Source organism: Urocitellus parryii, chromosome 9, assembly GCF_045843805.1.
Source record: "Urocitellus parryii isolate mUroPar1 chromosome 9, mUroPar1.hap1, whole genome shotgun sequence".
Lineage (NCBI taxonomy): Eukaryota > Metazoa > Chordata > Mammalia > Rodentia > Sciuridae > Urocitellus > Urocitellus parryii.
The window spans coordinates 10,975,906-10,992,506 of NC_135539.1; the positions used below are offsets into that span (position 1 = coordinate 10,975,906).

Here is a 16,601-nt window from a genome sequence, read left to right on the forward strand (position 1 = left end):
CACCTAACAACAGGTGTCAGATGCTCCTCCCTGCCTGCTCCCCGCCTATGTCCTCTAACTCCCACCTCAGAACTCTCCCAGTTCTAGCGGATGAGTGGATCCTAGGGAAAGGATAGTGTTACAGACTAAATGTTGGTACCCATACCAAAATTTATATGTGGAAGCCCAATCCCCACTTGGAGGTAGATAGAGGTGAAACCACATTGTTACCCAATCTGCTTTGAAAGATGTTGACAATCATACACATTATCTCTCTATGTCTATAGAAAAGAATAACAAAGATTTTTAAAATAATAATCATGGAGCTGAGGCTGTAGCTCAGTGGCAGAGCACTTGCCTAGCATGTGTGAAGCACTGGGTTTGACCCTCAGCACCACATAAAATAAATAAATAAAAGTATTCTGTCCATCTACAAAAATCATAATCATAATCATAAGCCAGATTTGGTGGTACATGTCTGAAATCCCAGCTATTTAGAGGGCTGAGGCAGGAGAATTGGGAGTTCAAAGTCAGTTTGGGTACCTCATCTCAAACCGTCCCATCCCCCAAAAAAGAGCAGCAGCAGATACAGTATGATGAAATTCACTAACTCAGACAACAGCAATTCGGAGTCTGTGGAATCCAGGTGTTTGGAGTTAACATCTGTCTCTGCAATGTGCCGCTGAAGCCCAGCACTGTGGTACTAGCATTCTTACAAATATCTTAAGGAACTGGTATTGCTAGTCAGTAAAGCAATGACAGGGCTATAAGTACTACATACAGTGTAAGAAAAGGATGTAACCAACCCAACACGGAAATAGTTATTTCTTCCAGTGGTGATGGAGTGGGCTGCCTGCTCTGCCTGGCTCACACAGAATCTAATACCAGCCCCGTAAGAGAGCTGAGGCAAAGACAAAGTTCAGGGGTCTGACACAGAGCCAAGCTGCAGCCTGCCTGAGGAGCACATCTGTAACTTCAGTCTCAGCTTTGCTCATCGAGCACAAACTACACCTTCAAGTAATAATCTTGAGATTTTTCTAAATGCTCCAAATATAAGACTTCTCCCTAAATCACAATGACTTCTTTTTTGTTTTATATTTTTACTCTTCAGTTGTAGTCGGATACAATACCTTTGTTTTATTTATTTATTTATTTTGTTTTACGTGGTGCTGAGAATCAAACCAGGGCCTCACGTGTGCTAGGCAAACACTCTACCGCTGAGCCACAACCCCAGACCCACAATAACTTCTTACAACAATAAAGATGTATGAGCAAGCCTTTACTTCTCTGGGCCCACTCAGATGAGGAATCAGGATGTAGTGACAATCAAAACTTCACTAATTATCCCTAAAGTCATTTGCCTAACTAACATCATCTTAGAAAGAATATTATATGAGTAGATAATAATGCAAGCATAAATAATAATCCCAATGCAAAATTTGCTAGGGGTTAGGACCAACTGTATGCATGTGTCCCTGATAGAAAATTTAAATGCCAAAACCCACATGTTCTTTTTCTTGAAAGAGACATATTACCTTTGGCAAGGTTTCCAATATTTTTTCCTTTTCTCTTTTTGTTTTAGCCAATATATTTAACTAATTGTTTCCCAAAAGGTCAACTTCTGTTTTCTAGAAACATATGTTACTTGAGATGAGAAATATTTGATCTAAAAATACACTACTGTTCCCAGTCATTCCAAGAGCGGTGAGAGAACTGGGGGATTGAGTCCCTCTAATTACTTACTTGTTAAAAAAAGGTTCAATGAGTTTTGATCTGGCAGATACATGAATTTTTGGAGGACTGAGAAAAGAACCTAATGAAGAAAAGAAGCAGGGTATTATACACAGTCGTATGGACAAAGTCTGAAAGTTCAGACAAAAACACATGTAAATCAACAGTATGGTTCTACAAGGGTAAAAGGTACTCTCACTGACCAGGCACCTGACAATAGGTGCATGTCAGTGGCTCCTCCCTGCCTACTCCCTCCCATCTCCTCCAACTCCTACCTTAGACCCTCCCACTTCTAACTGGGCAAGTGGATCCTCGGAAAATGGCAGAGTTACAGACTGAATGTCTGTGTTCACCCCAAATTCACATGTGGAAGCTTTTTCCACAGCATGACGGTATTTAGAAGTGAGACAGTATTTGGAGGTAGTTAGAGGGACTGGTGACTTTATCAGAAGAGACACGGAGTTTCTTCCCCCAGCTCTCTACCACAGGGGGTCTGGGTCTGAGCAGACAGCCATTTATAAACCAGGAGTAGGCTCTCGCCAGACCAGCAAAATATGCTCAGCTGGCACCTTGATCTTGGGCTTCCCAGCCGAGAAACAAAAGTGTTGCTTAAACCCCCAGTCTATGGTAGTCTGCCCCAGCAGCTTGCGCTGATCCACTCGAGCCCACTGTGTATCTGACAGAAACGCATATTGACAGAACCCTTTTTTAACAAGTACCTAGGTAATTTGCCATGGAGATGAAGCACAGTCCTGTGATATAAGCATCATAGCCTGCCTCGTGGAGCTGTTCAGAAGCTGTGTCATAACTTGGAAAACCTTCTGCACTTTCTGAAGAGAAAAAAGGAAAAAATCGTTTTCCCCAGGTCATCATGAAACATGAAGACTAGTTTAAACATAATGCCCAGCCAAATCCTGACTTCATTAACATGTGCTGCAAAATACCTTCAATAAGCAGGAAAAAAATGTCTATGTCTTAACTCTCTGTATACAGACCTTCACACACACACAAACACACAGAGAGAACCGAGTGACTGAAAATGAGGGCTTTGGTGCAGACAACAGAACGCCTCAATACATTTCCAAAGACCCCACTAGAGGCCTCCTTATCCCACACTGGTGGGAGCTGCTCACAATCAGGCATAACTCACCCAATGACAATTATTCCTCTTCTGATTGCTTTCTAAGGTCAAGAAAAAGAATTTCTTCCCTATATAACATCATAACATCAGGACACAGCAAAGAGTAATAGCAGGACTCAGGAGTCACATTGTCTCAGCTTGAATCTCTGCTCCACAATTTGCTGTGTGACCCTAGGCAAGTCACCTCACCCCTGGCTCCAGATTTGTAAAATGGAGATGACAACCAAACCTCCTCAACACAATGCAAGGAAAGATCTTACCTAGGGTGTGGTGCATGGTAAATGCTTAGTAAATACTCTCTCTAAGTAGCCTGCTAACACTCTTCCCCCCAAATGAAAGACTCCAGTTCAGTATTGGTAACAATGTCCTCCACTATGTGTCCAAGCTTGGAGATCTAAAGACAATAGCACAACAACTCCAAAAATAGATCAGAATTTGCTGTAACATGGCCCTTAGATCATGGGGCCGCTTCATAGCAAAGACCATTTTATAACATGATTCTTTTGTCACACTGATATACACAGAAGCTGAGAAGATAAAGTCTGGGAAGAGCCACCTGCTTTAGACTAAATTCTTTTCCCAATACCAGAATTATATATGGAAATAACAGGATAAAACTATCACTCGTAAATAATTATTTCCTAGAATCATTCGGAAATGAGAGTCAAAGAGGCAGAATAAAAACATGAATGAACAATGAAAAGAATGCAACTGTTTTCATGTCACTATAATGCTCCTTAAGAAGAATTCTTTAACCGAGTATTAAATATGAGGCCTAAAAAGTTTTTTTTAAAAGCCTTTAACATAGTAGCCACCTAATATTTTCCAACACTACCACAAGCTGAAACACATTATTTTCCAGATCAATTACTATATTATTACAGACAAGGTCTGGGTTTTCTTTCCCCCTCCCCACCCCTTTTCTTAATTTATTTCTTGGACTCTAACCCAGAAGGGAAAGCAAATATCTGTAATCTTGGCTGCTTTAATACCTGCCATTGTCAGTTTTGAACCATTAGTCCTCTCATGTATTGAGAAGTTTTTGGGCCACAGCTAAAGGAATGCGAACTACAGTGTCTGCAGCATACATAATTAGGCTAAAAGGAACATGTAAGTAGCACCCAGAAGAATCACCAAATACCTTGGTGGTACTGGACATGGCTAAACACCTCCATCCCACAAGGAACATTCCCCCTGACTTCTGATTTCCCTCAATGCTATTTCCACTTCCTAACTTGGCTTAAAAGGAAACAGGGATAAGGGCTCTCCTTTAATCTCATCAGTAAACTCAGTTCTTGGGTTTTTCTGAGACAGAAAATACATTTTCATTCTACTCCTGGCAATTAACCACCAACTCTGCCTCTGCTTAAACAATGCACCATATAAAAGGTCACATCAAGTTCTGGGAGAATTCCAAGCATTAGGAAATAAAAGCCTTGAAACTTTAGTTGCCAAACTTCTCAATGAACGCCTACCCAACTCTATTAACATAAGACACATGTAAAATTAAAGACCATTCTTCTTCAGAAAACAGTAATTCAACACAGGGCATGAGTGGGCTAACTTGGCCAAAATCTAAACATGCAGTATAGTTCTAGCGCCATTCACCTTTCATCTACAGTGTGCATCATAACTATCACAAAGAGTTGGATGGTTTTCAGGTTTGTTTCATATTCTTACCAACTTTAGGAGGATTGAAAGGTGTTTCTTTTACCCGCTTTTCCAGTTCTGCAAGGGATGTGTTGTTAATGATATCCTGCAAATGAGGAAGCAAAGAGGTACACCACTTCATCATCAACAGACAACATACAGTAAAGAGATCCAGGGCTGGGGATATAGCTCAGTTGGTACAGTGCTTGCCTTGCATGCACAAGGCCCTGGGTTCAATCCCTAGCACCACACACATACACACACACACACCAAAAAAAAAAAGTGTTTCTGGGTTGAGGTTGAAACTCAGTAGTAGAGCACTTGCCTGGCACATGTGAGACACTGGGTTCAACCTTCAGCACACATAAAAATAGATAGATTAAAAAAAGGTATTGTGTCCATCTATAACTAAAAAGAAAAAGATTTAAAAAAAAAAAAAGAATCCACTTTTGGGACATGCATACAAATGGCATCTGGTGCTGCCCCCTGGTGTTCTTTAAAGAACAAGTCATCTTTCACTAAATGCAAAAGAGAAGCAAGTTTTAATTTCACTCTATGAAAAGTACAACCATCAGGCTACAGTGGTTCATGCCTATAATCCCAGCAACTTAGGAGGTTGAAGCAAGGGCATCTCAAGTTAGAGGCCAGCCTGGGCAATCTGTTGAGACTCTGTAACAAAATGAAATAAAAAGGGCTGGAGACGTGGCTCAGAGATAGAGCATTCTCCTCATATATGCAAGGCCCTAGGTTCAATCCCCACTACCAGGGGAAAAAAAAAAAAAGCAAACCAAATGGAAGGTTTTTACAGATACATTAAACATCTACAGACCTTTCATCAGAAAGCTATGCTGTTCTGGCATTCATATCAATTATATAATAAAGTAGCAAAAGATTATGCCATGATCTAAATTTCCTTGATTAGAAAATTTATCCCAAATATGTACAATAAGAAAAAGGAAATGAAGAAAAAAAAACTGTGCACATGTGCAACATACTCAAAAGTAAATAATATATTTAATATTAAAAATTTTATTTGAAGAAAAAAGAAAAAAACCCACATAATCCCACTAGCCAAAGTCAACCCCTGTTCACATTTTTACATATTTGGGTGGGTTTTTTTTCCATTTTCTCTTTATTCCTTTATTTCTTCTACTTTTTTCTTCTATATATTTGGAATAGCATTTAGATAAACCAGAATTCCAAAGATAATAATAGCAATTCAAAAAATTTCAAAGTATAGCTCATTAGTGATAGTTCAAATTTAAACACTACCTTAAAAGGTTGTGTGCTGGCCATCAATTTAGTATCCAAGAGTCTGAAAACAAAATATTTTTAATAAGGTAAACATAATTTGTATCAATGTTCAAAATGTATTTTACTCAAATATTTAAAATAATTTCATACATACAATACATATTTAACATGCTTAACATACACCTAATACATGAAATACTTAACATATAATACACTTAACATGGAGAGAAGAACCAAGCAGAGTAGCCGTTGAGGCTAGCAGTGACATCACTGCTACATTAACCTGGGGTCAAGTCCTATCACCAGTGACTTCATCAGACAGCTGCAGGTCAGTCCCTGCTCTGACACACTAAGAGAATCAGTTCCAGGTTCGCCTGCACCCTGTGTGTGGTCTCCATCAACCTCAAAGGCAAGTCAAACATCCCCCTGTTTCCACATGGTTCAAATACTGGTGTAGGTCTAACCTTCCTAAATCATTACCATCTACTGCTACTTATCCAGATTGGTATGAAATAAGTTCTTAGGGAGCCCAACTCTGCATTCAGTAATTTCATGCTGTTGTTATTTCTTACTATTCTGTTTCAAAAATCAAAAATACTAAATAGAGAAAGAGACTTTCTGACCAATATGAAGGCTGTATTTCTCTATTTCTTTTCACACAAAGGTGAACACTAAATAGTAAGACAGAAATAGTCCCTATTCAAATGGGTGGGCATGTGATCTATCAGACATGTGACACATCAGAACTAGGATGCAATTACCAACTGTGGAGAACACCAGCAGCAAAGGCACTGACTTAAAGTGGAGAAAAAATTTCTCCCTAGTTCTGAATGGACAGAGCAGATGCCCAACAGGGTACTTCAACAGACAAGGTATGTGCCAGGGATGTGAAGGACCACAGCCACTTTAGGAAAGCCTCGCCAGCCCTTCAGAGGGAAAGGTGTGAGATAACAGAAGAGGAATCATAGGCTGCCTTCCCACCCAATTCAGACTCTGATTTAATGGAACAACAAAACCAATCATAAATTAAAAACAGTCAACTCCTCCAAAGTTAGAGAGACTAAATCATTTCCCAGCTTTTAAGAACTGGATTCTAATCAGGGCCCATTGATTATAATAAATTAGCATGTATCTGTTTGTATTATGTATGTCACAATGACTGTTTTATTTATTTTTATTGAAAATAGCAGTTGGGTTCATTTCACAAACTTATACATACATGGAATTTGATGTCAGTTCACCAACCCCCCCAACACCCAACCAACAGTGACTATTTTGAATGAACGATGAGACTTAAAGAAAGCCTACCTGGGGAAAACACATGTTGTCAGCTCCTTAAACTCATTTAAGTCCTAAAAAATACAGAGAATGACTTGTTACAATTTTCCAAATACACCCATGGTATTAAAAATAGACTTAAGCATCTCAGGTGCATAGCTTTCCTCTCAAACAAACCATTATATCTCTAGAGGCTTGAAGCTAAACAGTAAAACCCATCTCCAGGTAATAATTACATCTTAAAAACCTTCCAGTTTCCACATTGATTGGGAACCACATGATCTGGGGACTAACCTTGGCATAACGAAGCAGTCAAATATAAGGATTATATGACAAGAGGAGGGTTCTACTATATGTAGAAAGCTGTAGATTTGAGAGGCCTGTGAAACTGCTTGGGAAGTTCCAGTAATAGCCAACAGGCTGTATTCCATTACACAAATGTATCTTAATAGTAGACTAGCAGTGTCATTTACATTAAGTGGTTTATACAGAAAATGGATATATTGTAAACTAGCTTACACCTATACTGAGACAATCTTTGTTAATTAAAATACAGACTTTTCATTATATATGACTCCTTCATTAAGTACAAGAAAATTGCTAAAGTGTCACTAATACCAAGTGTCTAAGTCAGAAAATTAATTTCCCAAGTTTATTTTGATCAGGAAGTCTGCGGTAGACAGGAGAGTGCTCCAATTTTGAATTAACTCATTTACATACATAATTGCCATGCTAGACTGAATAGTCACACTGTTGACTCTTTATAAACAACACTTCTCTTCAAAGTTATTCATGCTTCACAGCAAACTGCCATTTCCAATTAGCTTTTCAAGCCTGTAAGTACAGACTGTATTTAGCTAGCTTGAAATATTTACCAGCCTTTCAATGGCTATTGTTAAATTAATGGACAATACATGAACAAGTGGTTTCAATGCTAAGGCAAACAAAAATGTCCGTTACTGTCATCTCTCAATACCACTGCAAAGTTTTACAAACCAGAGAAAAGTAAAATTCAGGAATAACATACAGCAGAATTCTAGACTGACACTTGCTAAAAGATCACTCTGAGGTACCAAGAAGTCTCCTAAGAAGAAACTCTCCTGACCTAAAAGCTCCAAAATATGAATTCTTTAGTACACTTTAAATGCAAACTTTGGTGTTAGTCCAAGAGTCCTATCATCCTCATTTATTATCGTCATTTCTTCCAAAGGTAAATACAGAAAAAACATTTTCTCCCTTTGACAATGACAGAACACAAATAAGCAAATTACCAAGATACCACTGAGCTACAACCCCAGTCCCTAGGGCAATCTTGCCTAGCATGTGTGAGGCCTTGGGTTCAATTCTCAGAGCAGCATATAGATAGTTAGACAGACAGATAGATAGATAGATAGACAGATAAAATAAAGGTACATCAACAACTAAAAAAATATTTTTTTAAAAAACTGCCATAGTAATAAAGCAAGGGCTAGAACTGCTTATCCTATCCCACCTCCTATGGCACACCAAATCACCTTCATTCTACTATAACTTGATTCAAGTTAACACTTGTTAATTCTCACATACAAAGTGCTCTGCCAGACACTTGGACAATGAGTTACTCCTTGCCTGAGGAGATAACCACCAAGAAGAAGGGGTTACGCTGTACAACACAAGACAGAATTTATGTACCAAAGAGGTGCCAAGTTCTGCAGAAGATCTGAGAAGGAAACAATCCCTTCATGGGCATGAAGGCATTAGGCAGGGGAATGTTTATGCAGGAGGCATGAGCTGGGCCTTGGAGGAAAAAAAGGTGAAATCATGGACTACAAACACTGAGGAAAGCTAGGGAAAATTCAAGTTGGCGGAAATCATACCAAGATCACAGATACGGAACAACCCAAAGCACTTCTTAGAGGAGAAATGAGCCCCGTGTGGCTGGAAAGAAGGAGAACAACAAGTGCTCAGACTACAGGAAAGTTGGGCTCGATCAGAGATGGTCTGACATGCCTGGCTAAAGAGTCAACTATATAGAAAAACAAGGTGAGAGTGTTTGAAAATTTTAATCAGGGTCAATGATATGGACAGTCATATATCAGAAGATTTAAAACACTAGCACAGTCAAAATATTCTCTTTTGTTAAATCAATATTTAATGCCTCCTACGTGAGAAGCTCTGTTTGGTATTCAAAACACCTGGCACAATATTATATATACTCCCCTCTTTCCTTACTAATAACTTCATTGCTTTAAAGGTCAACAAATCAGGAGAAGAACTGCTACTTTGGTCTATTTGGCCAGTAAAAAGTGGCTGATCTAAAACAAATGTTGGGTCTTTAAAGGTAAAATGAAAATCTATTCCCATCATACTTGTTTTGAGAGTTACAGCTATGGAGCTTTTGTATCCCAGAGGGTGATAAAGTCATCGTGAACAGTGGTGGCAACTTGAAGGCTCAGAACTAGGACAAGGGGAGCAACAGATCCACAACACCCAGCGGGTTGGGCTGCACTCTTCTGAAGAGTGTTCTATTTGCTAATGGGGAAACATGACCTAAGAAATGGGCAGTAAACAAGACTAAACTCCCCAGAGTCTTCCGATGCAGAACTAACAAAAGACTAATCTCATCTGGTGGCATTTTAAAGCAAGAATTGGCAAACCATAGTCTGCAGGCCAAATCTGGCTTATCATTTATTTTTTAAATAAAAATTTATTGCAACACAGCCACACCCATTTATTTATACATTCGTGACAATTTGGGAGCTACAAAATAACAGAGAGCTGCCAGAGAGACCATACAGGCTGGAAAGCCCAAAATATTTCACTATCTGGACCTTTACAGAAAAAGACTGTCAACCTCTGATTTCAAGAATGGGCTGAATACCGAAAGAAAAAAAAAATTCAGCCTGGAGTTTGCTGAACTGCAGGTGAGAAATGAGGCTATCTGCGGCAAAAATGGAAAGCCCCCAGTCATGAGAAACAGCATGGGGATAGGATCATTAAGATTTTGTAATGGAACAGATCTGGAGACAGAGGAAGAGACAAAACTGATATCAAAAACAGGATTGGATACTCAGAATCACCTATACTAATGGAATCAAGAGAAAAATGGTTGGGAAAGGAAAGAAAGGTAGTGAAAATTAAATATCTCATATAGACACACGAACAACCCATCTGAGAGTAAGCCAGCAGGAGAATCCCAGAGTCCAGCATGAAATACACACAAAAATCTGGGAAAGAGTACGGCTAGAGATAAATGTTGGTGTCTACAGCTGAGTTACAAAAATGGTCAATATCTAGGACTGCAAATTGGTGCAACCACCCTGGAAAGCAATATGAAGATTGCTCAAAAAACTTGGAATGGAACCACCATTGACCTGGTTATACTACATCTCCGTATATACCCAAAGGACTTAAAATTAGCATACTACAATGTCATAACCACATCAATGTTTACAGAAGCTCAATTCACAATAGCTAAGCTATGTTACCAACCTAGGTGCCCTTCAGCAGATAAGTGAATAAAGAAAATGTGATATATCTACACAATGGAATATTACTCAGCCACAGAAAAATAATTTTATGACTTTTGCCAGTAAATGGATGGATCTGGAGACTATCATGCTAAATTAAATAAGCTAATTCCAAAAAACAAAAGGTTCTCTTTGATATGCAGATGCTAACACACAATAAGGGGGGCAGAAATTCAGTGGACTAGACAAAGAAAAATGAAGAGAAGAGAAGGGGACGGGAATAGGAAAGACAGTGGAATGAATCAGAACTTTCTTATGTTGATATATGAATACACCACAGTGAAACTCCACATCATGTACAACCACAAGAATGGAAACCTATTTAGAATAAGTATACTACATTATTATAACATGTCAAAATACACTTTACTGTCATGTATATCTAGTAGGCAATATCACTAACGGACAGGGAACGTGGAGAGAAAGGAGTGTGAAGGACTCCTTGTGTGAAGGTAGGGGCAAGGGAGATGTCATGCAGTTAGGAGCAGGAGTGCAAGAGCCTGACGGGGAGCCAGAGGAGCTCGTGCCTGGTGAGCTTACCTGGCTCAGCCTGGTGAGCTTACCTGGCTCAAAGTCAGTGCAGTAGAGGAGCTGAGGGAAGCGCTGAGCAGGAGGCAATCAAGAATTTCATAAAACCAGAGATTAAAGGTGATGAATTTGAGGAAGGCTACATTTCCAGTTGCTCTGTGGTTTGGGATTCAAGCACCAGGACTACTGCTTCTCAGTGAGGCGGGTGAGAGAGGGAGTACACTGAAACTCCGTATCAGACAGTCAGCGTCTCTTAAGGTCTCAGAAATTTGAGTGCATCAAACAAAGAAGAGAGAGTACACTGGAGCCAGATAGCAGCCGCGGCGGCAGCAGTGTGCTTCCCCAGGGAGGGGAGGGATAATACACACAGAAACACAATGGACAAATTTGGCACAAACAAACCTGTAGATGAAAAAACGCAGCCTGAATTTAGCTATCCAGAGGCTGCACAGCAAGCTGCTATCTAATAAGTGCTCTGTATTTTTCAACTGGCAAAGAACGAAGGCCAGGAGCCATGCTGAGGAGGCCACATTGCAGCTCGCTGCTGCCAGAAGCCCAGGAGACCACAACAAACACTGCATACTGTCCTGGCAAGCGCCTACCCGGTGGCCTAGGGTGTACCTAGCAGAAAGTGACTGAAAAAGACACAGAAAAGATTGTACTCAAGGAGATTCAATCAGAAATACAGAAGGGAGTGTGACTTGCTTTCCCTTTGAGCCTGGTGGCTCATGGGACAGCTGATAAGGATGGAGAAACTGCATATGCAGGCATGAATGCACTCAAGGACAAGACTGGCCGCTGAGTATGTGGGACGTGTGGAGGGCTGATTCTCCTGCCACACAGGAGAGTTCCTGGGAGGCTCCTAAGATCCAGACTCACAGCCAAAAATGGCATCTGCCTGGCCCACGGAGTGTGTTAACCAAATCTCTCCAGAGCAGATGTCACCAAGCGAAGTCCCTAAGGCTGATCAGACTTAAGCCCTGGCCTCCCAGAAGTGCCCTCTCAGAACTGTGCAGCAGTCCTATCCTGGTCTGTCAAGCTGGCCTGTCCAGACAGAAACATCAACTGACAGTACTTCCCACTCCATCTTATGTCCCACTGGTTAGGAGAGAAGCTGACGATGATTTCAAACAGCGTCAGTTTTAGGTCACTCCAGCTGGCAGCTGGGTAAGCAACACAAAAAGAAGAAAATGTTAACAACCCCCAGTCCTCTCTCTCTCCAGCCCCCAACCCGGCCCTCCCCACCCCACAACATAGTCAGGAAGAAATGACAAGCAGGACAGTCATGCACAGGCAGTGACCATCCATCCTCATCAGCACTGCTGGCTACCTCAGTGGGGACAATTCTTCACTGTTTCTGTTTCATTTCAAGTCTTTTTCCGTGTGTGTGTGCACGTGTGTGCTCTTGCTGCGCAGACTGGTTTGTGGACACACAGACAACTTTCTTTTTTTTCTCATTTTAGCATATTTTTATGATGGTTATTTCCTTGTCTTGTCTTTTGAGAGCTAGGGCTTTTTGTTTCTTTGGTTTTGCTTTATTTTTACTCATTTCTCTTTCTCTCCTTTCTTCTCCAACAAATTTTCTTATTCTCTTTCTCTGCCTTTCCTTTTTTCCCATTTTTTCTCTCCTCCTCCTTTGTAGTCATCACTTACTACGCCCTTCTTCAGCCTGTTTACATTTTGAACTTTCTAAACTTTCTTTTATCCTCCCACCACATTTTCTTTTCTCTTAATGAACTCTATTTTTACCATTTTTTAAGAACTATTTGGTTTACACAACCCCTGCCTCCACCATTCATATTGCTGCAGTAATTAGTGCTATGGATGGCACAGTTGACACCATCTGTTTACTTTAATGCCATATCTAGTTCACAGCTATTTACTGCTTTTGCTGTTGGCAAGGGCTGGCCCACCATTCCTGTTTTTGTGGTAACTGGTGTTGCAGATGTCATAGTAGGCATCAAGATTCATTATACTGGGGCTGGGGATGTGGCTCAAGCAGTAGTGCGCTAGCCTGGCATGCGTGCGGCCCGGGTTCGATCCTCAGCACCACATACAAAAACAAAAGATGTTGTGTCCGCTGAGAACTGGAAAATAAATATTTAAAAAAAAAATTCTCTCTCTCTCTCTCTCTCTCTCTCTCTCTCACTCTCTTTCTTTAAAAAAAAAAAAAAGATTCATTATACTGCTCTAAGGTTAGCTTCAGCTGTTGATATTATTTGTTTCCCCCTTTTCTGTGAGGCGCTGGGAATCTACAAGGACACTACAAGTTCCCAGGAGAGAGACTTGGCTACTGAACTAAACCCAGCCAAGAGGCAGCACACGTGCTCCACACACTCATTAACCATCCTCAAACCTCACTGATATTTTAATACAAGCCCAAATGAACGACCAGATTCCAAGCAGGAATGGCTGGGGGATGGCCCTCAGGTCCCACTCATGGACATCCACTCCTACGGCAAAATCATAAATAATTAACACAAAGGTTGCAGACACCATACATACAAGGGGGTCTCTCCTAGGTCACTCAAGGGCACACTGGCAAGAGAAGGCTGTGACTGGAAAAGGACTACTCCTAAGATTGGAAGTGAGCAGCACAACAACACCTAGACAAAACCAACACTAGAAATATGAAAAAACAAGGTCACACACAGACTCTTAAAGTCCATAATTCAACAGAAACTGACTCCAAAAATATTAAAGTGGATGAAATACCAGATAAAGAATTCAAAAGAATGATTATAAAAATGATCAATGAATTTCAAGAGAACAGAGAAAAACAATTGAATGAGTAAAGGGAGTCAGTATAGGAAATGAATGAGAAAGTCAGTGAGTAGATAGGGGTACTGAAAAAGAAGCAACAGCCGGGCACAGTGGTGCATGCCTGTCATCCCAGCAGCTGAGGAGCCTGAGACCAGAGGATCAAGAGTTCAAAGCCAGCCTCAGCAAAAGCAAGGTGCTAAGTAAGTCAGTGAGACCAGTGTCTCTAAATGAAATATAAAACAGGGCTGGGGGTGTAGCTCAGTGGTCAAGTGCCCCTGAGTTCAATCCATGGTACCAAAAAAAGAAAATAAAAAGAACCAACAGAAGTTTTAGAAATGAAAGACATAATCAAATAAAATGTTCAGTGGAAGTCTCTCTAGAATACACCATGTTGAAGACTAAATCTCAGAGCTGGAAGACATGATACATTATTTTTAAAATGCCTAACATACAGAATAAGTAGCCATTCTTGAAAATTCAGATACTGTTAAAATAAAGAAAATAAGTATCCATGACCAGAATATACAAGAACCCTGGAACAACTTTAAGAGACCAAATTTGAGAATCACTGGAGGGGCTGCAATTGTAGCTCAGTGATAAAGCAAGGCTTGCCTAGTGTGAGGAACAGCGTTCAATCCTCAGCACCACATAAAAATAAATGAATAAAACTAAAAGAAAAAAGTTACTACCTTAAAAAAAAAAGTCAACAGTCTATTAAAAAAAGAATCACTGGGATCACAAAGGTTGTGAAAGACAGGCTAATGGCATGGAGAAACTCTGCAGGGATAAAACAGAAAAAATTCCAAATCTTGAAAATAAGATAAATATCCAGATACAGGATGAATTCAGAATTCCAAGTAGACATGATCAAAAAAGCACCTCTCCATGATACATTATTTTTAAAATGCCTAACACACAGGACAAGGACAGAAATTTAAAAGCCTCAAGAGAAAAACATCAGGTCACATTTAGAGGCAAGTCAATCAGAATCACTTCCAATTTCTCAGCATGGACTCTAATTCCAGGGGGGCTTAGAATGATGCATTCCAAGTCCTGAAAAAAATAACTGTCAACAAAGATTGCCATATCCAGCAAAGCTATACCTCAGAATTGCATAGATAAAAGCCTTCCAAGATAAATAGAAACTAGTAGAATTTATGACCACTAAGTCTGCACTACAGAAAATACTTAAAGAAATACTTCACACAGAAGAAACCAAAACCAACCCAAGCTCACAAATGGACACATCTCATTTGAAGAGTAGCTAAGCAAACAAGGAACAGAACTAAACTAAACATTAGAAATAAATAAAAATCAAAAGAATTAATAAACATCTCTCTAAAATAACATGGAATATAAACGGTCTCAACTCTCCAATTAAATGACACAGGCTGGCAGAAGAGACTCACCTAACAGGCAAAGACAGCCACACGTTAAGAGTGAAAAGATGGAAATTGACATTCCATATAAAAGGAGCCTACAACCCCCACACAAAAGCAGGAGAATCTACTCTCATATCCGACGAAACAGACTTCAATCCAAAATTAATGAGACCAAAGGTCATTTTATACTGGTAAAGGGAACAATTCAACAAGAAGAAGTAACAATAGTAAATATTTATGTCTCAAATATTGATGCACCTAATTACATAAGACAGACACTATTTGAATTAAAAACTCAGTTAGACCCCAATACAATAATACTGTGTGGTTTCAACACACCTTACCAATAGATAGGTCATTTACACATAAACTCAGCAAAGACTCTTAAGCCTAAAAAATATTATATACCAAATGGAATTAACAGACATCTACAGATATTTCATCCAACAAAATCAGAATATGCTTTCTTCTGCCAGATGTAGTGGAGCACAACTGTAATCCCAGCAGCTCAGGAGGCTGAGGCAGGAGGATTGCAAACTCAAAGTCAACTCAGCAACTTGGCAAGACCCTGTCTCAAAATAAAATATAAAAAGGGTTGGGGATAGGGGCTGAGGTTGTGGCTCAGCAGTACAGCGTTCGCCTTGCATGTGTGAGACCCTGGGTTCAATCCTCAGCACCACATAAAAATAAATAAACAAAATAAAGATATTGTGTCTGTGTATAACTAAATATATACATATATATATATATTTTTTTTAAAGGGGGGTTGGGAATATAGCTCAGTGGTTGAGCACCTCTGGGTTCAATCCCCAGTATCAAAAAAAAAAAAAAAGAATATGCTTTCTTCTCAGTAAATCAGGGAACCTTCCCCAAAACAGACCACATTTTAGTCCACAAAATTGATTTGATTATTAAGTCCACAAATTTGATTCTTGACATCAAAAAAACTGATACATTCCCTTCCACCTTCTCTTATCATAATGGAATGAAATTGGCAAAAACTCTATAGAAACTATATAAACATACGGAGATTAAATAATACACTTTTGAATGATGAATGCATGACAGAAGAAATAAGGGAGAAATTTAAAAATTCTTAGATGCCAACAAGAGTAAGGATACAACATACAAAACCTCTGGGACACTATGAAGGCAGTTCAAAGAGGAACACTGAAAGCCATGAGTGCCTACCTAAGAAAATCAGAAAGATTCCAACAAACAACCTAATGATGTATCTCAGGGCCCTTGAAAAACAAGAGCAAACCAATTCTAAAACTGACAGAAGAAATAACAGATCAGAGCTGAAATGAATAAAATTGAAAATGAAATTAAAAAACAAAACAGAGGATCAATAAAATAGTCAGTTTTTTGAAAAGATAAACAAGA

At 39.6% G+C, this 16,601-nt stretch overlaps 1 protein-coding gene across 2 annotated transcripts in view; it reads right to left on the minus strand.

Annotated features, from left to right (window-relative positions):
• Window positions 1-16,601, minus strand: part of Parn (poly(A)-specific ribonuclease) — a 148,029-nt gene that overhangs the window by 103,164 nt on the left and 28,264 nt on the right. For both annotated transcript variants that reach the window (XM_026409243.2, XM_026409242.2), the window contains exons 14-18: window positions 7,064-7,107; window positions 5,774-5,816; window positions 4,532-4,607; window positions 2,430-2,540; window positions 1,723-1,792 (exon numbers count right to left, since the gene is read on the minus strand). In XM_026409243.2, the coding sequence (XP_026265028.1) occupies window positions 1,723-1,792; window positions 2,430-2,540; window positions 4,532-4,607; window positions 5,774-5,816; window positions 7,064-7,107 (344 nt within the window). The remainder of the gene's footprint in view (window positions 1-1,722; window positions 1,793-2,429; window positions 2,541-4,531; window positions 4,608-5,773; window positions 5,817-7,063; window positions 7,108-16,601) is intronic.